This window comes from Dipteris shenzhenensis, chromosome 18 (assembly GCF_047967505.1).
Source record: "Dipteris shenzhenensis isolate YYH24624 ecotype China chromosome 18, Dip_SZ_1.0, whole genome shotgun sequence".
Classification (NCBI taxonomy): Eukaryota; Viridiplantae; Streptophyta; class Polypodiopsida; order Gleicheniales; family Dipteridaceae; genus Dipteris; species Dipteris shenzhenensis.
This window is the reverse complement of record NC_141613.1, coordinates 34687295-34714763: the sequence shown is the minus strand read 5'-3', so window position 1 is coordinate 34714763 and position 27469 is coordinate 34687295. Positions and strand designations below refer to the sequence as shown.

The window sequence follows — 27469 nt, the reverse complement described above, 5'->3', positions numbered from 1 at the left end:
CAATGCATGCTTTCCAATGCAAGTCTTTCTGGTGGTTTTTGGGCTGAGGCAATGAAGACTGCAGTGCATGTGATCAATAGATCACCTAGTAAGAGTTTGAATGTGGTATTCCTGAAGAGGCATGGAGTGGCAAGAAGCCCTCTTACTCTCATTTGCGTATATTTGGGTGTGAGGCATATGCACATGTGCCAAAAGAGCTTCGAAAGAAGCTAGATCCTAAGTCTAGGAAATGCATCTTTCTGGGTTATGGTGAAAGTGGAGAGATGGGCTATCGTCTCTGGGATCCAGAAGCAAAGAAGATCATACGCAGCCATGATGTGGTCTTCAATGAGAAGAAGATGCATAAGGCACCCATGAGGGATGTGGAAATGAGGAGAATCACTTTCCAGGATGTGAATCCACCTGCATATGTTGATAGGCAGCAAGCTGTCCATGCACCAAATGTGCAAGAAATGGTACCACCAAGTACTCCCACAGGTATACAATCAAGGGTAGATGATGGATCATCTATTGGTGGAAATGATGAGCCAAATGTGGCTGATATGCAGGTGGGACAGCAAGCTGAAATGCCCTTGAGAAGATCATCTAGAGTGTCTAGACCACCTGATAAGTTTGTTCCAGGGGTAGACTATGTGATGCTTACTGATTGCGGGGAGCCTTCTTGCTACAGAGAGGCTATGATGCATGAGGATCAACGCAAGTGGGAGTATGCTATGCAATCAGAGATGAGTTCACTTATGAAGAATAAGACTTGGGACTTGGTTTCTTTGCCACATGGAAAGAAAGCATTGCCATGTAAATGGGTCTACAAAATGAAGGTCACAGGTGATGATGTGCCTAGGTACAAGGCCCGTTTGGTTGCTAAAGGGTTCAAGCAAGAGAAGGGTGTGGAATTTGATGAGATATTCTCTTCGGTTGTGAAGATGACCACACTTAGATGCATGCTTGGACTAGTGGCATTAGAGGATATGGAGCTTATGCAAATGGATGTCAAGACAGCTTTCTTGCATGGGGATTTGCATGAGGAAATTTACATGGTGCAGCCGGAAGGCTTTGAAGAAAAGGGCAAAGAGCATTTAGTTTGCAAGCTGAAAAAGAGTCTCTATGGTCTTAAGCAAGCACCTAGAGAATGGTATCAGAAGTTTGATGCTTTCATTCGGTCCCAGGGTTTTAGAAGGAGTGAAATTGATCACTGCCTCTACACTAAAAGGGCTAAGGATAGTAGCCTGATAATCCTGGCACTATATGTGGATGATATGCTATTGGCTAGCAAGAATACTTATGAGCTAGATGCATTAAAGGCCAAGTTGCATGAGGCCTTTGATATGAAGGATTTGGGACTTGCAGGTCATATTCTTGGTATGCGCATCACGCGTGATCGGAGTAGGAAACTCCTTTGGCTTTCACAAAAAGAGTATGTTACAAAAGTATTGCAGCGTTTCAATATGGAGGGGGGGAAGGCAGTGAGTACTCCATTGCCTCCATATGTGAAACTGAGTCATACAGATAGTCCCAAATCAGATGAGGAAAGGGCCATGATGGCCAAGGTTCCTTATGCATCAGCAGTTGGGAGTCTTATGTATGCTATGATAGCTACTAGACCAGACATTGCATTTGCAGTGGGAGTTGTTAGCCGATATATGGCTAATCCAGGAAAGAGGCATTGGGAGGCAGTTAAGTGCATCATGAGGTACATGAAGGGTACCAAGGAGATGTGCATTTGCTTTGGTAAAGGAGACATGCGTGTACTTGGGTACACAGATTCAGACTATGCAGGGCATGTGGATAGTAGGAGATCCACTTCTGGTTATGTGTTCACCTTTGCAGGTGGTGCAGTGTCGTGGATGTCTCGCGCACAGAAGTGCATTGCTTTGTCTACCACAGAGGCTGAGTATGTTGCAGCCACAGAGGGTTGCAAGGAGGCTATATGGCTTGATCGGCTAGTGGGAGATTTGGGGATTCATACAGGTGTACCGACATTGCATAGTGATTCCATGAGTGCTATTCAGCTAGCACGGAATCCGGTCTTTCATGCAAAGACCAAACACATTGAGGTCAGGTACCATTTCATCAGGGAGGTACTTGAGGACAAGCGCATAGAGCTTGTCAAGGTTCATACAGATGATAACCCTGCAGATATGCTGATGAAGAGTCTACCTACTCAACGGTTTGAGTATTGTCGTGTATTGATGGGCATTAGATAGTATGCTCACTAGTTGTTCTCCCTTAAAGGCACATTGTCCTTTAAGTGGGAGGTTGTGGGGGTTAAAGGTCACTGTGCCTTCACCCCAGTTATGTACAATACTCAAACACATATATAAATGAATGAAAAAGAAGATTAGGGTGGTTCTGCACCCACCAAACTTGTGTGGCTCTCTCTCTCTCTCTCCTTCTTCCATTCTTGCTTCCGTTGAGAGCACTCTCATAACTTCCCGCTCCTTAGCTTCTTCATCTATGGGCTCTTCATTGTAGATGTTGGGCTCATCTACAGAAATAAGAGGATCGGAAAGGGCAGGTGTAGGGTCTGGGCTTGAGGTGGAGGCCTCCTCTTCCATTTGTCCCTCCTCGAGAAGAAAAATAAAGATCATTTCCCAAGATAGGAACCTATTTCCTATGTTTCTGATGACTCCACATGCTAGGAGGTCAGTAGTGTCCACCTCCCTAAACCCTAGGGTTGTGAGCTGGGCTCGAAAGCGATCTAAACGCTTGACGAAACCTGGGTTTTTAATTGAACAAGTACTTCAAAAAATCAATTGGGACCCATCTTTTTGTAGATTCATCAAGTTGATATGCAAAACTCACGATGTAGTCTTGCATGTACTTGATGAGGTCTTCAAAATCGTCTCAGGCTCCAAGGTAGGTGCCTAGGACATCTATGCTCTTATTAAAGACTGGAAATAACTCCTCCTCTCTATCAATCAATGGAGTACGGGAGATGAAATCGTGGAAGGCAGACCTAGCAGAATCCATGGTAGTTTGGTAGCTAGGAGAACTATGGCTATGATAGTGAAACTTTGAAGCTAAAGTAACTTTATAACCTATATATACCCAAATGTTCTAAATATAAAAAATAACAAGAATTATGAATTTTTGGGAAAAAACTTGACATTGACATGAAACAAAACCATTCAAAACATCAAAATTAATTGCACCACTATTAATTGGAAAATGTCAAAATCCACAATTGTTACACCCCACATTGTTTACAATCTTCAATATTGTAGGAGGGATAAAAGTGGCACTATGCATGAGCTTCTCTGCAGCTTTTCTACCTTTTCACCATTTAAGGTAAAGTGAAAGGACTCAGACATGCCATCCTACATAACCAATAGTTGTTCCCACACGTCCCTGAGAGTCCACTGTGACGTGACAGCCACATTCTTAACATCTCCTAAATGAGAACCAATACATAAACTTACTCCTATATTATCATCATCATTATAGTCAAGGGGGAGCTAATTGCCACCTGTTTTCTTCCAGCGCCTATATTGGAAAGAAAAATATAACATTTGGCAAGAGATGTGCTACTTGACAACCACATTGTCCTTACATACATGGCATTAAAACAAATCACCCTTTTGTTCACCTGACCTACTTTTCCAATTCACTCCAAGCAATTCCTCAAGGTCACTCTCATGTAGGCACTTGCATGACGGTTTTTGTTATGTGCATCTGGATATTCTGAAAACAAGAAGCAAAAATGTGCAAAGGCATAAACCAAGACAACCTTACCAATTTAGAGCCAAATGCAAACTTCATGGCCATGCCCACATCCTTTGCAATCTTTTCCTTGTATGATTGCATTGTTCTTGTGTCCACCATGCTGCAATCCATGTCTTCAAGTTGTGGTGTTGCAATGCATTGAAGATGGCCATAGCCTGATGCCGTCCTTGGAGTAATGTACTTGGCATTATACCAATGGATATTTCTCTGTTTCAAAGCAAAGGACTTCTCTCCAGCATGCATTTGCCTTCCTAAATCCTCACGAATGGCAGTAAACTTACCTAAGAAGCACTCGACTGGTTCCCACTTCTCAAAGTCTAAAGGAAATAAATCTGCTATGCACAAGTGCTATTTCAGAATACAAGTTCAAACTGACTCATTACATTGGTTCTATTTCAAAATACAATTTCAAACTGACTCATTACACTTCAAAATCTTACACAACATGCAGACTTACAATGCGATGGTATTATCGATTGATTGCTTGACGGAGGAAGGCGCATGTCCTTCCCCATGTAGATGTGTTGCACCTTTGCAAGCCATCCTTTCTTCCGCATGTCCTTCCCCATGTAGATGTGTTGCACCTTTGCAAGCCATCCTTTCTTCCCAAGCTTGAACTTCATGATGCCGCTCTTCCATTCGTGCAAAAGGTCACCTCTTTTTGCTCTTGGGAAGCTTATGTGGACCCTTAACAGATCCTCTCATGACTATCCAATCATTCAAGCTGTAGGTGCAAGGCACCCATTCACCCAGTGCATTTTTACTCTTGTGGGACACAAAGTACATGTATGGTCTCCTCACCATGCTTGTACAGAGGTCACAACAGCAATAGTGGACTAGAAAGTACAGCTTCGAGGGAGAGAGCAGCTCCGATGGAGAGAGAGGAAGAAGGTATAGAGGGTGCAACTGACGGTTGAGAGAATCTCCAAGAGGTGTTGTAGCTAGGAATGGAGGGAGAAAGAGCAGAGGGGGATGAGCAGCTGCTCCAAGAGGTGTTGTAGCTAGGAATGGAGGGAGAAAGAGCAGAGGGGGATGAGCAACCACTACAAGAGGTATTGTAGCTAGGAATGGAGGGAGAAAGAGCAGAGGGGGATGAGCAGCTGTGCTGATGTAGGAGGTGTTGCAGCTAGGAATGGAGAGAGAATGAGCAACAGCTACAGGAGAGGGAGAAACACAGTAGACCAGAGCAGGAGCGGACAGAGAAGATGCCAAATGAGTTCCCACGTTTGAAAAATGGAGGAAGAATGGAGCTGGACTAGAGAAAAGTAGGAGGCAAGCCTGTAACAAGCTGAGAGGGGAGAAAATTTTACCCAGAGGGACCCACCGCCTCTTAAATGACTTGTAGGTTTGTTTGGGGGAGGTGCATATGGGAGAAGGGTCAAGCATGGATTAAGGGGGGAGGGAGGAGGGATGGTTTGAGTGATCCTTGATGTAAGAGGAGTAGCCAATAGGGACTATTTGCAGGTCTGCCCACCCTCCACCTCAACATTGCATTGCCCCACAAAAAGGAGCACTCCCATTGGTACACCTCAAATACCTCACTAATCCCTTGAAATTAGAAAACACTAATTAGGAGCCCTTTGAAGACCCCAATTCTCCTCTAATGATTAAAGTTTGAGTACCTAATTTAGATAGGAAAAATTAAAGGATTGTCCTATTTCATTTTCTTTCACATATGCAATTACATAAATGTCGAATGCTTTTTAAAAAATATATTGCTAAAGATATAGAGCTAAAAGCTCATATTTTGATCCCAATTCCTTTCATAAATATTTTGCTTCTTACCAAGAAACCGATGACTTACATACAAATTAAAAGTTCATTGTTTACCCATTAGACACTATAAAAGGTTGAGAGAGCTAACTACAATTTGATTAGTAAGTACGAAACAAATTAACAATGAATAAAAATTATTTTCATTTAACCTTTTGGGTTTGACTGGGGTACATCCTTGTGTTGGGAATTTTTATGGTGCCATGTGTCATTTTTTCACTTAAGCTTTGTACATTGATGCACAATAGATCAACATTCTTATAGCTAATGCAAGTATACCTTCTTGTCTAGGTATCCATTAGAAGACAATTTTAACATACTAGATATTTCATTCCTAAATTATTATAAAAAATAAAAGGAATCTAATGGATATCATTTGGCAACTATTCCCAAGTTTCATCATAAGGTTCTTCATATGTTTGGGCATATTCGTTCAATATTTATCGTATAAAAAGGCAATCCCTCTTCTGTTATAACTTGAAATTTGCAATTGTGATGTTATGATGTCCTCAAAAAACAATTCTTTTGTACTTTTGAAATGTAAATTTACACCAATAATGGTTAAAGAAATAATGAGAAAATCATACATTTGCAAAAGGCAGGCACATGGGAGCTACAAGAGTTGCTCACTAACAAGGAAGCAATAACAAACAAATAAGTGCTCAAAACCAAGGGTGTAAGAATAAATATCTTTGGTAGAGATGGTGTATATTACCAAGTAGGCCAAATCTTGTGCAATCAAGGAGGACATAAAAAAGAACTTGACAGCAATCTTGATATGCAAAATATCATTGTTTGCTTTGGTTGCCCATTGGAATTGGTTTAAGATAAAGAAACACACTTTTTGAATGAAACCATCTAGATTCTAATACAAGCTATGATGGAGGTTCACAATAGATTTGATTAAAATAATAGCCTAAAATATACATGAAGGAAACATTCCTCAATTTTCTTTGGATATGCAAATTTTATGCGCAAATATTTTTTCAAATGGGCCTTTATACTCCATTAGATGCGAAATTGGAGCACATTTGAGTGAATTCTGTCAAGTGCACCTTTCTCCATTCCTATCAGCCAACAAAAAAACTTTATTGCAATACAAATATAGATATAGCATCTCATCAATCCAATAAGCAATATCAAAATTGAGAAGGGCAAACATAGCTGAGGACCATTCATGGTTGTACAAGTCTTTCGATGCGTAGCATTAGAGACATGTTAAGTGCAAGCTTTGGCAGAATTTTATTTTTGAGAATTTAAGGTGCACATTAGGGGGGGACCCGAACATCCATATTCAAGCATAAATAGTCATCAAGATCAAAGAAACCATGAGAGGATCTAATAAAGGCATGCATCTGCCATTGTTATCATACATAATAATATGTGATAATAGATTCGAGTAACTAAATACGTGCATGCATCCTATGAAGTCTGACATGTGACAAATGGGGCAAAGGGAATGAAAGAGGGTTGAAAGAATGGGTTGAGAATGAAGGGGGAACTAAGAGAGGGGTGAGAGAATGAAAGAAGGCTAAGTGAGGGTAAGTGACGGCAAGAGATGAGAGATGGCTAAGATTTTTTAAAAAACAATGAAAGTTTATGGGTCTATGAGACTACAAGGGATAAGAGAGGACAACGTGTTGAGAGAGAACTACGAGGGCAAGGGGGTGAGAGAGGGCTAAGAGAAGAGAGCTAGAGAGAGGGCTGAGAGAGATTGAAGCTGCATGGAATGGCAGAAGGAAGGAATCGCGGTAGTGTAAGATAAGTCTTAAAGGGTTTTTTCCCAAGGTACTTATCAAACGCTTCAAATCATACCAAACATTCCAATAGGCTTTGAATGCTTATGGTAAGATGTGTTCTTCAATCAACTAGGGGACCATTCATGGGAAAACCAATAGACATAGACAAAGGACAGACTAGCTAATTTTCACATACATAAGATAGGCCTACTTGTATTCTTTTGGGTCCCATAAACCATATTGGTTTATGTGGGTAACAAATAATAATCTCTCACTCCCTCTCTTACTCCTATTTGTCTCTAGCACTCTAGCAAAGGAAGATGAAGACTTTGGTATGCATTCAATACTAGATGGTTTATTTTTCTCAATATGTCCATATACTATCTCCCATCATAGTAGTACTCTCTAGATGCCTGTGGACACCCGACTCACCAAGAGGTCCACCAAAGACTCAGAGTTGATGTATAGCAAGTATACATTTAGCAAGCACTGGTCTCCCCATCACGACCACATGCTACTAAGATGTTATCCTACAAATATCAATTTCTCCATTTGATTAAGAACTGGTTTTTTTAGACACTAGAACACCTACACATTCATGTCACACATGCGGTGCAGAACACCATTGGCCAGTATCTTGAGCTTATCTCGTCGATCTTGGATTCAGGCAGTTGCAAGATTCCAACCCTAAGAATCCATCGAGACTTTTCGCAATATGTCACTCACAAGGGTGGGAACCCCCACACCCCTCCCTCTGCAAAAGGAAAAAATAATTTCTATTGAAAGATTTACAAACAACAATTGTTTTCCATGACATTGAAAGATAGTCTTGGGCATAGCATGCAACAAAGTTATCTGGATAACTCCATTATATTTGAAAAATATGGTAGATTCTTCTAGATTCAGGGAGAACATGATGTGACCAACTATTCTCTTATTTGTTTAATGGAATTGGAATGAATTCTACAACAACAAGAATGTGAAGTATATCTCTATGAACTTACTTTTATTGGTGATTTTATTTATACTACGTGTGAAGAATTAATTTTCTATTGATGTTAAAAAGCATCAATCTAATAATTTAATAGTTGAATTTAAGATGTTTTTCCATTTGGTTTGCTTGATGGTTTACCGTCTAAGCAAGATGTAGATCATAAGATAGACATAATTCTTAGATCTACCCTTATTTGTAAACTACCATATAGACTTAGTCAAACAAAAGAACATGAGGTCAAGAGAGAAGGCAAATTCAACCAAGTAGTTCACCTTGGTCTTCGCCAGTTTTACTCGTAAATAAAAAAGATGGTACTATGCATTTATGCATAGATTACTAAGCCTTAAATAAATCATAATAAAAAATAAGCCTCTCATTGATGAGCTCTTTGATCAATTGCAATGACCAAAATATTTTACTAAAATTGACTTAAGATTAGGATATCACCAAGTGTGAATTAGAGAAGAGGATGTCCCTAAGAATCTTCGATGCATTGCAACCTACTTCTTAGGGCTCCAACTCATTGCCTATGGTTACGTCAAGGAAGTAGGTGCCAACAATCGATGCGGTGGGATATAGAAAAATTAAATTTCTTGAAAATGAGGTTACCTACAAACCATTTCTTATGCCGATAAAAGGTCTTCTTAGAACCCTCATACCTTGCTCCCAAACAGTTTACAACATGTAAATAATATCTAGCCATATGCCAACAAGGGTGGCAACAAGACAAACCTGCTACCCGCATATCAACAATCGCTTTGTGCTCTCTAAACGTTCCAAGAAATGATGCTGGCAACTATGTCTCAAACACTTTTCTCTACTAGACGATGGAATAGCATCCTAAATCTTCTTGCTTCCAATTCACCCCATCCACTACATGGGCAACGAAGACCATCTCTATAGAGAGATCGCGTACTTGTCCCTTTGTCATCCCACATGTGAACAAGCATTGGATCCGCCATCCTCTCCATGACCAAAGGTTGTCCATAGCCCAAACCAAAGCATGGTGTGTACCTGGTGCAACACTTTCTATTCCAATCGGTGTCTCAGGTTGTCCAAGGGAGGCAACTAGCTATGGACATCCTCCAATGCATGCGATGTACAAGAAGAAAGGCATATACATTGTCCTCGCAGACTGCTCCACTAGGGCAAGCCCAACCAATCACCTGGAATGTTCATCTTGGTATGCATTTGACTATCAACAAACATCAAGACACTTCGTGGCAAAGTTAAATAACTAGAAGGATCGAGCTAGGCTCCATTGCCCCTTTGACATCGTCCTTCCCCAATGTGTCATCATTGTAGTTCCAAAGCTGCCAAGTCCAAGCTAGCGAACAAAGAAGGGGTAGGAAGAATTGTGGCAAGTGCATAAGATGGAGTCATCAGGGGTAGGTCTATGTGGACAGCAAAGTAAGTGACAAGGAAGGGGGGAACAAGAGGAGGGAGGGCGGGTGATGAAGGAAGGATGATCCTAGGGAAGATCATATGGTCAAGGTTTTTATGGCATAGATCTTTAAGCACCATGGAATGCCAAAGTCCATTGTCAATGACTGAGACCCCACAATCACCAGCCTATTCTGGAGAGCCTTATTTGATAATATGGAGGTAAATCTGCATTTTTCTTCTTCTTTCCATCCTCAAACAAATGGTCAAAGTGAAGTAGCAAATTCAATAGTGTTGGATCTATTAAAATGCTACGAGGCTGACCAAAAATGTTCAAAAATGCCAGCAAGCTTAAGGGCAAAGAAAAAGTGTATGCAAAGTTATCTCCCAAGTATTATGGCCCTTTCAGGGTTACAGATGAGATTAATAAGGTTGCATACAAATTGGCACGGCCACAACATTGAAGGATTCACAATGCCTTTCATGTGAGTCTTATCAAGGACTGGAGCCTACAGAGCCAGTAATAGAAGATTCACCGAAAGTGAATGAGCTGGAGGACGTCCTTTAGCCAAATTGTGTACCATATTGTACACAAAGGCAGGGCAAGGAATTTTACAAGTACCTTGTAAAATTCAAGGACTATTCGGCATTGGATGCCAAATAGATGGATGAAGACACGTTGTATGATCATCCACAGCTCCTAGATATTTACAAGGAAGCTTTTCAGTTGAGGTCAACTAAATAGAAGCCAAGGGGATGTCACCAAGTTGAAAATACTCCAAGTCAAACTTCCACTTGACCATTTATTTGCTCATAATTAAAGAGTTCTTCATTTATTTAATTATGTTCAAAGAGTTATCTCTTATCGGTCAAAGTATTGATTACAATCAAAGATACTTAACTCCGGTTAAGGAAGCCTAACTCCGGTTAGGGAGACTTGGATTAGGCCAAGAGGATTAACTATGGTTAACCAGAGCATCAATGAGACTCAGCTTACGCAAAGAGGGTTAACCAAGATGTGCCTACTTTGACTTGGCCATAATTAAGGCACCTAAACTCTCAGTCAAAAGCCCCTTAATTATGATCCAGAGGGTTGACATTGGTCAACTGGAGAAATTGTTCTATGTTATGTGCACATGTTCGCTTGGTGGGAACACCCATAGTGATTAGGATTAGTCCACAAATTTCTACTTTGCAAGCAAAGCACTAACGATTAATGGGTGCCATGGCTATGCATATTTGATTAATTATTGCAAGTACAAGAGAGCGGTTTAATACCCAAGCTCTACGAAGCCTAGCTAGCATTTAGGAGGTGTCCATGTGACCGAGGGCTAAGAAGATCCCATAGTTTGCTTGGTGGGAATGCCCATAGTGATTAGGATTAGTCCACAAATTTCTACTTTGCAAGCAAAACGCTAACGATTAATGGGTGCCATGGCTATGCGCATTTGATTAATTGTTGCAAGTACAAGAGAGTGGTTTAATACCCAAGCTATATGAAGCCTAGCTAGCATCCAGGAGGTGTCCATGAGACCAAGGGCTAAGAAGATCCCAAAGTTTGCCCTTTCGTGTCATGTAACTAAAATTTAGTCTAGGATTATGACAAGTGGCATGTTGCCAAGAAAGAGAGCGGAGAGCTCTTTTATAAAAATCATTCACTATGGATGTTTATAAGCAGCCTGTGTGCTGAACTGAATTTTGTACTCAGAATTTTTCACAAGCAAGAAAAACCTTCAGGGGGGTCCAGCTGACTATTGTCCTAGGCCCTAGTTTTGTGTCTGAGAGAGAAGAGAATAAAGAGAGAGAGAGAGATATTGAGAGAGTAATTCTCAGAGAGGCTGAGTGAAGCAAATGTTCTTTAGAGCGCAGCAATTTCTAATACATTTCGACATGCATCGGTTCAAGGAGGATACACACCTCAATCAAGTGCAACTTTATCTCAAGAGCAAGTTGTTCACTTGAAAGCAAGAAGACGTCCGATATCCGTATCAAGTAATATACACAAAAGGAGCTCCTTGTTGTAGTTCATGCATTAAAAGTCTAAAGGCGCTATTTATATGGTGCCAATATGGACCAATCCTACTCATTAAAGTAAATTTGCAATCATTCTGACCATCGAGATCGAAAGGCTTCATGGGTTGAACTCATCATAGAGTTTAACTTCAATACTCATTATCAGAAGGGATCTTCCAATATAGTTGTCGGTGCTCTTAGCAAGATTTCGGAAGTGAACACAATTACCTTTATAAAAATAACCTTGGATTTCTCTTGCTCTTAAAAGGCACAAAAGATACCTACTGAACATTGGAAGAGTATCTCAATGGATTTTATTATGGGATTAACACGCATCAGGAAGGGTCATGATGCTATCTGGGTATTCATGGATAAACTAACAACCTGATCCATGATTAGAAGTCTTAGGCTAGCACCAAGGCTTGTACTGGTGTTATTCAAGCTATATGGATTGCTCGAACATATTGTTCGCAATAGTGATATCAAATCCATTGCACAATTTTGGCAATCATCGTGTGTAATAGAGATAAGCATCCAGCCATAGAGTCCAGTCCCTTTATCCTTATGTATGGATATTAACCAGATAATATTCTTACTGCTCAAGAACAAGCACGATACTATGCCAACCCTAGGAAAACATCACATTCTAAAGGAAGCAATGTCAGTTATTTGGAGATTAAGATGCTTCAAACCTTTTTTTTGCAAAAAGTGTTACCAAAGATTCCAAGACTACATATATGGGTAAGCATTATAAGTATCTTCTAGATTTTGTGGTGCATTCTTCCATATAAAGAAGTTAAATGATATTGCAGGTTAATCGCAACTCCCTAGTAGAAACAAATTCCATCCAATTTTTCACATAAGCCGGTGAAAAGAAATGCTTATGTGGGGGGACAGCTTTGTGTTAAGGAGGAGCTGGTTTGATGGCAAGATTTGACTACCTATGTTCATTAGAGCCTGAATTGGTTTTAATTCAAAAAGAGCAACGCCCTCATAACAATCTCTGTCACGAATACTTGATCCACGAATTATTTAATGAAGAAATAACATCACATCCCAAGCTAACCCTCGCTCTCTTGGGTCAAGTATTTTACCTAGGTGTAATGGGTTTAGCCAAAGTGAATAACTCTTGAGGCTAAGGACCAAGGTTGATTGGCATCTAAGGGGAGGTTTAGGAATGTTATTAAAGCCTTGCTAAATATAGCCGTAGGGGCTAAAGTTAGTGTCCCAACCCTAATTATTGTGGTGGCTGGACTCTTGCCCGTTCAATTAGACTTCAGCACGACACTCCTCAAGGTGTGTCATGGTGGTATTGGATGCTATGGATTCCAATTGGATGCTCTAGCTCAAGAGGGTAACCCTAACCTTCAGCTTGGGGATGACTTTACGTTCTATGGGTCTATGGCTAGGACATGAGCCTACGCCTGATCCTTTCATTGTCTAACAAATATGTGGACTCTTAGCTAGGGATCTACCAAGAGTGGTTTGTGTGCATGGGAACTTAATAGTGCCGGGAACTTGGCACATGGTGACTTGTGCCCATATCATACATTGTGAAACCACAATACCACGGGAGGAAGACAAAGTGTGGGCCCAAGTACACGAGACTCTCCTCAATAAGGGCCTAGGTGGTCTTAGGTCACAAACCTAGAGAAGTAAGACTCCCCTCCCAGAGATGGTGGCCTATTGGATGTGGTAACCCTTGAGCACTAAACTTGCCCGCATGTAGGTGTGAAAGAAAGAAAGAAAGAAATTCTATTAATGTCCACTGGAAACCAAAAGGTCTATGGGACAGCAAGAAACCCTCTAGTACATCTGCTTTAGGGAGGGCACATGGCAGCTCCCAAGGAGTGCAAAAACCAATCCCAATTATTTAAAGTACCTACATGATATTCTGGAGAGTAAACAGCCATACACCAGTTTAAGATTGAGAGTCTTTTGCTTTTGATTTAAACTCTCTGATTAGTACTACCCCTTCACGGTAAACTGCCCATTTTCCATCCTTTCTGGCAGCCCTAACTTTAGCTAATTCAGTTGCCTTAATCTTGAGTTGGGTTTGTGTCAGCTCCTCTGCTATCCATACTTTGGTGCCCTTCAGCTTGTAAGATTGTCGAAGAAGCTTGATCCACATATCTTTCGACTTCAGTGTAAGGATTGCATGACCTCTATAGTGTATAATAGAAGCTGGCCTGGAGTCGTCATCATCCTGCTCATCATCATTCACCCATTCGATGTTGGGTAAACTTGATTTGATCTTTGTCAATATTTCACTATATGTATCCTCCTCTTTGTACCAATCTTTTGGGAGCCCCCCTATTCTAATCTTCAGCGCATTATCACATCTAGCTTCGTGTTTTTTAATCTCTGGTTGGATATCAGACTTACTTGCTTTGCTGTCCACTTCCACAAACACTTCCTTCCTAGCAGTTTGTACTTCAGTGTGAACAAGATCTTTGACTGTAGAGACTAGCTGCGGGGTAGGGGGGGAATCCTTACGAGATTTTACAGCCTCATCAATTACTGCCTGCTTACCAGGCCCTTCCAAGATGTGAAGTCGGGCCTTTACTTCTGCTAGCTCCAATCGTAGCTCTCTCACTGCCTACTGCAGATAAAAAATCTGATCTTGTTGCCCGAGGATGGGCCGTTTTGAGCCTTCTTGTTGGTAATTCCGTGCGTATGGAGAGGGTGTCATGGCCGCAACTGTAGAGTACCGAGTCCTGGTGGATGTTCAAGGAGTTGAGGGGGTTGAGGGGGACTTGGAGGAGAGGGTAGGCCAATCCACAGTTGGTTGTATGATGAACCCCCCTGGCTTAACCTAACCCCCGGGTTGGGTTGGGGGTTTAGCCCAACTCGGGGTGTGAGGGAATGTGAAGAGGAGGAAGGTAGGCTGGGCCATGCTTTGCTGGCCATATTTCCTGTTACCCCCTGGCTGAGCTAACCCCCTAGTTGGACTGGGGGTTCAACCCAACTAGGAGAGGCTACAGGAGAAGGGGCGGAGAGGCTACGAGAGGGGGGACGGAGAGCGAGAAGGGAGGGGGGGGGCAGAGAGGCTACGGGGACGGGCTACGGGAGGGGGCAGAGAGAGAGAGGCTACGGGAGGGGAGGGGCGGAGAGGCTACGGGAGGGGGGGGGCGGAGAGGCTACGGGAGGGGGCGGACAATGTGATCTAAGATTGCCTTGTTTTGGAGTTCCTTAGTGCTTGATGAACTTGTTCCTCCTCTAAGAAAAAGGAAATACAGATGTAGTTGGAGCCACGGAAGCTGGCATGCGGTCTTCTCTAGCTAGAGTGCAAGGTTACTTCAAAAAAAACTTTTTGTAGTTAGCACTGATTGCAAAAGAACGGCATAAAGGTGGGCAAAGCGAGACTCAAGAAATCAAGGGGGAAGATGGGGCTCCTTACGGGCAGCTAAACGAGAGGACGGGAACAAGGAAAGAGGGAAGAAGAAGGGAAAAGGGGGGAAGGGAGACAACCTTGAGAGGTAAATGGCAGTGAAAGGGGAGGGGAGGCCGAGGGGACAGAAGGGCACCGAAAAAGTGCCCGAAGGCAAATCTCAAGTCCACAATGGCAAAAAGGGGGGCTGATGCTCAAAATGGGTAAAGAATTGCCAGAAGGCAGTTCATCAATCTACGAGGCTCAATGCCCATAAGGCCTAAGTAGCAGATTGAGAAGGGGGGGAGGGAAGGAGTTAAGTCCGAGAGCAAGGGCATTTAGCAGAGGATCGAGGGTGGGGTGGAGAACCCTCAAAGTCCTACTGCAACGTAGTGCAAATCCTAGTAATCAATGACTTGACTCAAGTCTAAAAAACTTCGTCAAAAATGTAGTGATATCTAGCTCCAATATCATAGGATGCATGCATCTCACACATAAATGTCAAATGGCACTCCTCCCAAGGTGAATGCCTCGTGCTGGTGTGGGCATCGCAAGTATTGAAGATAATGACCTTGGTGTTAACAAGGTAACCTTCCTGTCTGGACTTTCACTAAATATATGCAAAGCTGCTAGGTGTCTTTGCAAGCCCTGTACTAGGTCTAAGTTCAACACCGCATCTTTGGCATCAAGGTCTTCGTCAGTGTTGACTGTCTCCTGGGGAATAAAGTGAACCAATGTCAATGTTGAATCCCACCTCCTAGAGGATGAAGGGAGCCGCTACTTCACAATCATGTTGCTACTCATCTCTTCTGACACATCTTATGTACTTACCTTTGACTCCTAGAAAGCTCCAGATGACATTGTCAACAATGCCAAGGCTCAAAGTTGTGAGATGAGGCAAGCTTCAGAAGCTAACTCAAAGGTCTTCTAGAAGTGGATAACGTATACTATTTTCACAATCCCTCACCATGATTGCAGATTACAATGTACTCAAACACCAAATAAAGATCCCTCTAAGTTTGCAATTGGCAAACTTTACTGCTACCCTCAATATCTTGTTCAGGAGACTGGCTAATTACAACACGCGTTAGTATGCAATCAAGAAAGAGCCTCTCCAAAAAAAAAAAGGAGACCCTCTCATGCAGGAGACCGATCGTTTCTTGGATTTGCTACTATGTGAGCAGTTCCCTTCCCTTGCTCATAGATTGCCTCTTCATAAGGCACTAAAATTTGCTTCTCTGATTTTCCCACCTTCTATGTGCAGGCTTATGTGGCACCTATTCCTTTCATTAATAAGGGATCTTTTGAATAGAAGCCAAGTCATCTAGCCTTTTAGAAATAACTAACCATGCCAGTGACATATAATCGTCCTCCCTAGGCTTGAGCATCTAAGACACCATGCTTTGAACCTTTTAACAACTCTAATCATCCAAGCTACCCCAAGGCTCAACCAATGAACTAATCCAATAGTTCATCACTCACTTCCATACACGACACTCTAGGTTTTAGAACAGAAATATAAGGGCACCTCTCTGACAGTAAATATTTGACGTGTCACTTGTAAATAAAAATAAGTGGAAAGAGCAGAATGGAAGAGATTCTTAAACCTTAATAATCATTGTCTGCTGCAAGTACCTTTTGGGGACCAAGTGGATGCCTATTTTACCATAATTATCTTTAGGCCGAAAATCAATGCAATTTGCCTTCTAAAGAACAAAAACTAGCATGCAACAGTCTGAAATAAGCTCTCTAAAATGCATCACCAGACCCTGATAAACGCTATAACTCAAGCACAACCTCTTACCTCATAATCCCAATCACCAAATAGTTTTTCGTCATTCAAAGTAGCCCAAACATAGGCATAGGACTGCAGCTGACAACACTCCTCTTTTTCTGGTTTGTCTTTATGTCCATTCTGTGTGAGCAAAACAAACTTTTTTGATTAGGATAGTTATTTCGAACTTGATAATTTTCAATCTTTTGTAAAGCTTCAAACACCCAGATAAATATGGATACATAAGTGATCAGAATTGGGGGAAAAAGAATCACAAACCGACAAAAAAGTCCTTCATGGAATTCACCTGGTTGAAGTTGGCTGTCCTAAGATTTCCTCGTGCTAGTGCTTAGCTGGAAACCCTAATTATAAAGAGACAATCAGAACTACAAAGGATTTAGTTGGAGGAGGGACTTGAACACTAACGAGAAGTTAAGAATATGAGCGACCCTTGTGCAAGTCATGAATAGAGACAATGCTAGGCATAGCAGGATGATACTAGGGTGTAGCCCAATAAAAAATAAATTCTGTACAAGTTGGAGGCCTGAGCCCTTGTGTATACAACTAGGATTACTGTACTGGAAAGAGGTAGATCCAGAGGCAACCCGAAGGTGAAGAGAAAGTAAAATCAACAATGCTATGTGTTCTACATGTGTTTGGAGGAAACGCCTCTACCATACAGGGTAAGACTCTTGCTTAGTAGGTTCCAGACTTGAAGTGCATCTCGAAGACTACCCTTGAGACTTGACCTGCTACCAACCCTCTTTTAGATGTGTTATTCTGAAGAGTGTGGAGGTGGTGGGGCGAGGGATGCCTTCTAAGTTGGGTATGGCTGGTTAGGAATGTCATAAAGTGTGTCTGTGTAAGCCTTCCAAAGATTACAGTCCTTGATAGGACATGGTGACCTTTCCAGAAGCTTCATCCAAAATTATTTGCAATTGCTGCCAAACAAGACACTTAAGAGATCTTGTTAACGGTAGATGAGCAACCGTCATTCTTCCATTGCACCAAACATGAATACTCTTTCCTGCCTTGTTCCTAGTCTAGGTGTGCTTGTTTGGTCTCAAAGTGCCAACATTGACTAAGCGCTCTGCACTCATCATATACCAGCTACTTTGACGTACAGACCGCTCGGGTTACTTTCATATGTTTTTGATTGTGTAAGGGAGGAGTTGTATGAGAGTGGTCCCTCACTTCGCGAGTGCTTGATTGGGTAATCCCTCCAGAATAAAAGATTGTACTCACATTTATAGGTCTTTTTCTCATTTGATCAAACCAACCTATTGTGATATTAGTTTTTACATTACATCTACTTCTAGAGTGTGCTTCACTTCTCCTCAAACTTTGAAACATCATTGTATAATACGAAGTAATTGCAAGTGCGTGCATAGAACTAGATCACCTAGCATCATTAGATACTGCAGTTTTTGCCAAAACCAAAACTTATGTGACAATATCACATGTTAGTGTTGGAATAATTACCAGAAGTAAAGCTTCTACAGTTTGCCGAGTGTATTCCACATCTTCAAAGTCATCCAATGTTTGTAACTCTTGATCAGTAATGTTAAATAGAACCTGCCATGACATAAAGATACAAATCATGATGATGGAGAAATTAGTACCACTTGAAGCTAAATTGTTAATCTTCACTAAGGGGGGGGTAAAGGATGTCGTAATGAAACTTCATAATGGCCGAGCAAAGGATCACGAGGGACTATGCACTGAGTTCATTGCATATGGGATTAACGTCCTAGTTTCGATCTTAGCAAAGCTCTTTAATGAAGCTGTTTGTTTGGGGTTTCCACGCACCTGGACCATTAACACTATCTAACCCATCCACAAGGCAGGGGATCCCATGAGCCCGGAGAACTACAAGACCATTATGATTAGTCATGTCATTTCCAAGAAATATGCATGAGTACTTGATTCCGAGGTCAGTAGATTTACGAAGTGTCGAGGACTTAGAGCAGCAAGACAGGCCAAATTTCGGCATGATCATGGAACCATGGACCACATTCTCATGCTCAGATGTATCATCGAGGAGGCGAGGGCACGGAAGCAAAGGGTTTGTTGTTGCTTTGTGGATTTCTACAAGGCATTTGACACGGTTCTGAGAGTCTGCCTCATACGGCGCCTACAGGATTTGGGTTATGACCAGGAGATCATTTGGCTTGTCATGGCACTTTACCAGAGAGTTTCAGGCAAAGTCCGGGTAGAATCTGGGTGGACAGACGAGATCACGAGCACTATCAAGATCAAACAAGGGTGTCCATTATCACCTACCTTTTTGGCCTCTACATTGACGAGCTTGAGACAGTGATGTAGAAACAGCAGGGAGTAGGTTACTCTCTTCCAGGCACGCTGATCCGCATATTGCTTTACGTAGATGACGTGGCTCTCTTGTCTTCCTCAACAGAGGGGCTCCAGAGACACCTTGACGCACTACAGTCCTTTTGTGAGTCTCATGATTTAAAGGTCAACCTGGGTAAAACCAAGATTATAATCTTCAATACATCTCGAGATGTCATGCGCTAGGAGCAGTTAAAATTTGATGGGTCCCCTGTTGAGATAGTTTCGTCATACACTTATCTTGGGGTTGTCTTTTCCAGACCCATCTTCACTATGAGACTTGCGATGCAGGCACTCTTGAGCAGAGGATATGCTTCATTGGCCAGACTAGAGAGGTAGTGCTTCCGCTCGCACTTTCACGATCAACGGACCAAGGGGTTACTTTTTGACTCCCTGGTCCATCCAGCGGGAATGTACGGCAGCCCATGTTGGGGGCCAGACTTGTTGGATACAGAGTGGGCCCGTGTAGAGCGGCTACAGATTCTCATGTTATCACGGATGATTCGTGGTAAGCCATCTGTTCCTCACCAAATCATTCAGGCTAAGTTTGGGTCACCCCCATTACAGCTAGATGTTGCATTCAGGTCATCATGTATTTGTACCGAGTCAAAGAGTATGGGGATTACAAACAGCCTGGTGCATGCTCCAAGGTGATTTGCAATAAGACAACTCATCCAGAAAATGCTCTAGCTCTCTTTTTCGTGATTTCAAAAACACGTACAGAGTCTTTATATTTTGTAGACATACTAGTTGCTACAGTAAGCAATAGTGTTTGTTTGGGAAGAAAGGTTAGAGTGGCACTTAGAACTATCATACATGGAGTTCACAAAAAAGATGCTCGTGGAAGATTGTTAAAGGTATATCCACAAAGCCACTTGCGGATGCCAAGAAAATAGAAGAATGGATTGCAAAAGATGGACAAGCATTGTCTATTCTCATTGTAAATATTAGATTCTCCCAGATTACTCAAAGGACAGCTTCAATATTTGAGGATAAGAGAAGAAGATTCACTCTTCACTCATCTCACCAAACTTAAGAACATCCCACATGACCGTGACCCGGAGCCAGTCACATGACCGTGACCCGACAGCTCAAACAGAAGATCAACACACAGATCACAATTGGGGACATCCCCTCCCTGTTTAGAGTCAGGAGCCCGACCGACAGGGGTCACGGTAGCCCTGATTAGACGCAGAGTTATGACCAGGAGACATGCCAGGGCTGCACTTGTGAGCGGCCGACAGCACTCTATCGCTGATTTCATGCCCCCATTGCCTCATCCACCCTAATGTCCTAATGATGATGATGATGATGATGATGAGATTGATATATAGTCGACCACCGACATGACTACGGTGTACTTAGGACTTAGTACTACCATTCCATTTTCTGCATTTTGCATTGGTGTGGATGCTCATTTAGTAGCTCCACCACCACAGCTCGTTTGTACCAGGTTTTTCACAGTCTCATAGACCCATCGGTCTTCCGAAGACTTTAATAAACTCTCTCTCTCTCTCTCTCTCTAGTCTTCCGAAGACTTTATTATTAGACTTTCTTTCAACCACGTTGTATGCCACCGCTCTACTTGAAGCACTACCACCATTGTGCTCATGTACAAAGCAAGAGACCCCATGGACACTAGGCATTACCACACTCTGATGATTGGCCACACTCTGGCCAAGATCTGGATCAGTAGTGGGGATGGAGATCAGCAGTCATACAAAGGCACATGGGCAACGAGCTCTAAGATAGGTAGGTTTCCGATGACAGCGCTTCACCTTTGACCACATCTTCACTCTGAGGGCCATCATTGAGGAGGCGAGATTGAGCCGCCAGAAAGTCTAAGCTTACTTTGTAGACTTTCGAAAGGTTTTCGACACTGTCCCACGCTCCTGTATGATCCAGAGACTTCAAGAGATGCAGATTCCAGAGTTTTTGATTTGGGGGGTGATGAACCTATACCAGTCTATTAGAGGGAGAGTTCGGACACCAGTCTATTAGAGGGAGAGTTCGAACCCCGGCGGGTCTATCAGTCTGGGTTGAGTGCACCATGACAGGGAAGCAAGGATGCCCTCTTTCACCAACCTCTACATTGACAATATCACATCCTTTATTGACCGCTTGGGAGGGGAGGGATTACCGGTAGCAGACTCTATGATACATATCTTGTTATATGCGAATGACATAGTCCTCATATCATCTTCTCATCTCCCCCAAGTCCGAGATGGATAGAGCTGGAGAGGTCTAACCGTATGATATGGTTAATCTCATCTCAAGGGATCAACTCGGGTGGTGCATCCATGCTGTTTTGGAAGGGGGGCAGCCGATCCATCTGGACATCGTATCTAGCAAACCATGTGGATACGCGTGCATACCATCTATCAACCTTGCTCTCCGCTAGTCGTATGGAAGACTCTAGTGCTCGCCTCGGTAGTCTCTCCAGTGGGATAAGGCCCATACTCTGTGGAGAAAAGTCAATGTCTGAAAGATGGCATCGACGATCTGGAGAGGTGACATGGTGAACTCCGCCTGTACTATGTGATGTGGGAGTGAGGGCTTACATGGAACCCATAATCACTTGTAGCCGCTGAAATCTCTTCTAGTCTATCGCCAAAAGGTCGCTCTCCCAAAATGGTGTTGCATACATGGCAGTCGGCCTCACTAGGGTGTCGAACAGCCAGCCCTTTGTCGGCACGTTCTGAAAGTGTGCCTGAAAACACTACCTCTTTAGTCGGGCCAAGGTACCCTATCCACGTATGAGTCGTGCTCTCGCCGCATCTATGATCCTGTAAACTGGCCATGACCTTGGTCTTCTCAAGGTTGACTGCCAAGTCTCTCTCCCTGTAAAACACCCTAGTGCCTCCAGATGTTTATATAGCCCCGAGGGATTCACTATGTACAAACCACATGCATTCAAGGCCTATGTGTATAACCCGTTGTATGTGAATTTTTCATCAATAAAATGCACCCTTTTCCTACTTAATCTATAATATTTTTTGCCAAAAGCCTTTCAATGACACCCTTCTGTAAGTTGAAATGTGAGAAGAAATGAAATTAAATATGTCCCTATGTTGAACTCACGTGATAGTCATATATGTTATTGAGTGACCCCACTGAGGGGAAAATGACAGTTTCTACAATCTTAACCTTTCATCACATTGATGGTAAATGCATGTCTGCAACTAGTGCTTGTAACCAGCAACCACACAGTCATGTCAAGTGACATTTATGCATAGACAGGCATCCAACACTGTTTTGCACTTTTCAGTATCCCTACACCAAAGGCACAAACCCAAATTTTATCCTTTGTTTCGCTGAACATAGCAAATTATTGCATACATAGCCCAAACTGGCCACTCCTTCCGACCGCATTTTTGCATTCTTTTTGCATTTCTGCATTCTTTTCCATCAGTTTCTGCATTTCCACATTCTTTTTTGCCCTCATGAGCACATTTACCACTTGGAGCATGAAGTCAGAGCGCTCAGGCTGCTAGTTGCAGCTCTTAGCAGAAAGGTGAACAAGATGGAGCACGAAGGCAAGCAAGAAATTATTGCAGAAGCTATGGAGAAGTTCAGCACATTTCCACCAGCACCAACTCTTGTCTCCAGGGTCAAGGAAATGATCAACACTGAGGTGAGTTCAGCCAAGGAAGAGATGGCCATTGTTGCGGAAAGCAAACTTAACAAAGCAGATCTGTACACAGAAGTAAAAGAGCAGCAGGCTATAGCACATAATAAGAAGATACTACGCATTGGGGGGCTGCCCAAGGATTGCCTTGGCCTTTTCAATGAAGAAGAGGATTACACAGCAGACGAGAGGATTGCATGTCTCAAGAAGGAAATACCACAAGTAGAGTGGGAACATAATGATATTAGCTGTGTCTCCCAAACAGGAATGCAAGTACAAGTGTTTTTCAAGGAGAGAGCGGGGAGAATAAGATTCTTCGACAAACAAACAAGTTGAAGGGCACAAGGATTTGGATCTCCAAGGAACTCACCTTAACTCAGCTCAAGCAAAGGAATGTCGTGCTCACCAAAATGAAGGATGCATGTAAAGCTGGAAAATGGGCCGTGTTTCGAGATGGAACGACATTAATTAGAAATTTCAAATCTAAACCTAAAGACTCTTAGTCTTGAACTGATGTTATGAAGGCCACTTCTATTAGTTCTATAGTCCTTGTATGTATTGGTGTGATATCATATTCGAACTGAGATGTCATGTGCACTCCTCGACCCTCTAGCTTATCCAGATGTTGTAAGTCTTTTTTACATTTTGTACTTTGACCTGTGAGGTCTCGTGCGGACGTTAATTGTAGGTGCGGTGAGCGTGGGAGCAAGCACAAGAGTTGAAGCTGAAGGCTGTCACATCAACTAGAATAGAGAAATGAAAGTACAAAGTACATGAAGATAGACCCTAGGACTAAGTGTCCTAGGTGTAACATAGGACTAAATGTCCTATGTTGCATACTAAGACACGAAAGTGCCTATAACTATGCCTACAAGGCACATTCCAAGGCCCATAGGGCATCACTACGACCGGGAGAAGATGGCCTCAAGCACAAGAGTCGAAGCTGAAGGCTGTCACGTCAACTAGAATAGAGAAATGAAAGTACAAAGTACATGAAGATAGACCCTAGGACTAAGTGTCCTAGGTGTCACATAGGACTAAATGTCCTATGTGGCATAAAAGGCACTAAGACACTAAAGTGTCTATAACTATGCCTACGAGGCACATACCAGGGCCCATAGGGCATTACTACGACCGGGAGAAGATGGCCTACAAGCACAAGAGTCGAAGCTGAAGGCTGTCATGTCAACTAGAATAGAGAAATGAAAGTACAAAGTACATGAAGATAGACCCTAGGACTAAGTGTCCTAGGTGTCACATAGGACTAAATGTCCTATGTGGCATAAAAGGCACTAAGACACTAAGGTGCCTATAACTATGCCTACAAGGCACATACCAGGGCCCATAGGGCATCACTACGACCATGAGAAGATGGCCTACAGACCCCCCTCCATGGTGTTTGCTTAAGTATTCTGGAAACGTCTCAGAATACCTGGTATTTTATGGCCATGGTGGCACATGTTTATCCAAAAGGATATAGCCACCAATGAATGTACAAGGTATGTCAGATCATGTAACAAAGGAAACCAAGTGTAAAGCCTATCAAAAGACTTCGAACTTGGGACGAGGAAGTGCCTTTGTAAACATATCTGCTATGTTGTTCTCTGTGGGAAGGTAGGACAACTCTATGTCTCCTGTTGACAACCGCTCTCGAACATAATGATACTGAACTTCAATGTGCTTGGTACGTGCATGAAACACTGGATTACGCGCAATGGCCAAAGCACTCTGGCTGTCAGTGTAGACCATAGTGGAGGATATCTGGCGAATACCAAGATCAGTAAGTAACTGTTGAAGCCAAACACACTCTACTGTAGCGGTGAAGGCTACCCTGTACTCAGCCTCATAGCTAGATGTGGCAACTGTTGGTTGCTTCTTGCTAAGCCAAGAGATACATGAACTGCCAAGCGAAAAACAATTGCCAGTATATGACACTCTGGTGTCGGAACAACCTACCCAGTCATTATCCGTGTAAGCATGCATGGTAAGTGAACCCTGATCACCATGCTAAATCCTAAGTGCCTCTGAGATATCTGAAGACTCTCTTCATTGCCTGCCAATGCTGTGAACTAGGCATGTGCATGAACCTGCTGAGCTGGGATACTCCATATTGTAAGTTAGGTCTGGTGTGGCATGAGTAAATGAGACATCCAACAGCCTGCTGGTAAAGAGTGATATCACATGGTGGGCTCCCATCATGAGCTGAGAATATGAAGCCAGGGTCCACTGGAGTAGAGATTGGCTTGCAATCCTCAAACTGAAAAATCAAGGAGCTGTCCAATATACTTGGACTGTGACATCATGATACCCCCCTCAACATGAGCAAACTGAATGCCCAAATAATAGTGCAGCTGTCCCATGTTTGACATTTCAAAAGCTTGTTGCAAATCAGCCTTGAAAGCTGCAATATGCTGAGTATCAGGGCCGGTGATCAACATGTCATCCACATATAAAATCAGCACTAAAAAATCAGAACCACTCCCATGAACATAAAGAGTGGACTCTATGTGGCTATTCTGAAAACCAAGGGACAGTAAGTGAACATGAATTTTGGCATAAAATGCCCTAGGTGCTTGCTTGAAACCATAAAGGGCTTTTCTCAGCCGGCATATCTTGTTTACAGATCCAACAACCTCAAAGCCAGGAGGTTGTGTCACATAGACTTCTTCCTGCAGATCCCCATGAAGAAAGGCAGACTTGATGTCAAGCTGGTGCACTTGCCAAGCCAATGGTGATGGGCTGCAATGGCAATAACACATCTAATAGTAGTAATCCTGGAAGTGGGAGCAAAGGTCTCCTCAAAGTCAATGCCTTGTTGTTGAGCATACCCTTTTGCAACAAGACGGGCTTTGTGTTGATCTATGCTGCCATCAGACTTCCTTTTTAACTTGTAGACCCACCGGGTAGCAATGGCATGATTGCCGGAAGGGAGATCTACTAATTCCCATGTGTCATTTTTGGCAATAGATTGTAGCTCGACTCTCATTGTATCCATCCACTCTTTGCTGTCAAAAGCATCTTTATGGCACAAAGGCTCCTCATTGCAAGCTGTAGCAAGGAGTGCAAGCTCAAGAAAGTGACCATGCATCTGTCTATTCCCTGATCTTGTCCCGGCAGCAAGAGGTTGATCTTGTTTGCTGTCCCTCAATGTGTCAAGAAGCCATCTGGGAACTTGCCTTTGTTGTCTATTGACAGCTCTTTCTTCAATCACTGCATCATGAATAGTAAGATCGAGGCTCATGTTGTTGATCAAAGTCTCCCTCTGAGGGAAGCCGAGGTAACCAAGAGTTAAAGGCATCAAACATGTTAACTTCAGGCTTAGGTTTGCAGTCCACAAGAGGAGAAGCTGACTGTTCAGCAAAGATTACATCTCTACTAACAATAATCTTCCCAGTATTTGGTTGGTATAACCGATACCCTCTGCTCTCCTGGCTGTAACCAATAAATATGCATTTGATTGCCTTGTCATCAAGCTTATGTCTCAGCTGAGATGGTACATGAACATATGCAAGAGACCCAAAAACTCTCATGTGTGAAAGTGAAGGCTTCCTGCCTTTCCATGCTTCATAAGGTGTAACAGTCCTCAATGCCCTTGTAGGTGATCTATTGAGTACATAGTTGGCACACATCACTGCATCAAGCCAAAATTTATTGGGCAAGGACTTGGCCTTAAGCATGCATCTGGCCATCTCCATAGTGGACATGTTCTTCCTTTCAGAAACAGGGTTATGCTGAGCAGTGTAAGAAGTAGTGCATGAGTGAACAATGCCCCGTGAGGACAAAAATGCATCAAACTCCTTTGACATATACTCTCCCCCCCTATTTGTGTTGAGGGTGACAAGCTTGCATCTTGATTCATTCTCAACCATATTCAGCTACCTCTGAAAGCATGAGAACACTTCAGATTTGGCTTTTAAAGCATATACCCAGCAATATCTTGTGAAGTCATCAATGAGAGTCATGAAATATTTGTACCCCTAATGGCATTTGTCCTCATTGCGCCACAGACATCACTGTGCACTAGCTGCAATTTCCTTTGTGAGAATTTTGGACAATTCTTTTGAAAAGGAAACCGATGCATCTTACCCAAAAGACAACCCTCACACACATGGGACTCATTTGCCATGCCCTATGAATGTAACTTGGCAAGAGCTCTATAATTGAGATGACCCATTCTCTCATGCCAAAGATGAGTTTCAGCAGGCTGTGAATCTGAAATAGCAAATGCTTCAATAGAGAGTGCAGCTGAGTGATCATCAAGGTGATAAAGCCTCTTTTTTAAAGTGCCAGTGAGAACTATGGCATTGTCATCACAAAGATCATATACTAGACATCTGTATCCATCAAAAATCACTCTGAAAACTGAAGTGGCAATTGCTGAAATTGAAATCAAGTTGACTTCAATTCCGGGCACAAAAAGAACATTAGTCAAAGTGACAGGATGGCTTGAAATGGATGTAAGATGCACATCTCCAATTCCTTTTACAGCATAGGAAGCATTATTAGTGCATGTGACAGTTCCCCCTCGAGGTGCATTAGCTAAGAAATGAAACAGCTATCTGCAAGATGTGACGTGCTTGGAAGCACCACTGTCAAAATACCAAGACTGAGCATCATTAGCAATAAAGAATGCATCAACTTGGGAGGGATCAAAGGAGCAATGGACAGCCCATGCCCAATCATCCTGGAGAGCATGTGCATGTGAGGCATCTGCTGGCTCGTG

General features: G+C 42.6%; 1 protein-coding gene across 2 annotated transcripts in view; it reads right to left on the bottom strand.

Moving 5' to 3' along the window:
- Nucleotides 1-6374: 6374 nt before the first annotated feature.
- Nucleotides 6375-27469, bottom strand: part of LOC147891154 (AIG2-like protein D) — a 43133-nt gene continuing 22038 nt past the window's right edge. The window contains exons 3-5 of one of the 2 annotated variants that reach the window (XM_087389909.1): nucleotides 18252-18344; nucleotides 16800-16910; nucleotides 6375-6563 (exon numbers count right to left, since the gene is read on the bottom strand). In XM_087389909.1, coding sequence (XP_087246035.1) covers nucleotides 6495-6563; nucleotides 16800-16910; nucleotides 18252-18344 — 273 coding nt within the window. In that variant the 3' untranslated portion in view covers nucleotides 6375-6494. Of the gene's footprint in view, nucleotides 6564-7446; nucleotides 7990-16799; nucleotides 16911-18251; nucleotides 18345-27469 lie in introns of those variants that run through there. The other variant, XM_087389910.1, reaches the window with a different exon arrangement.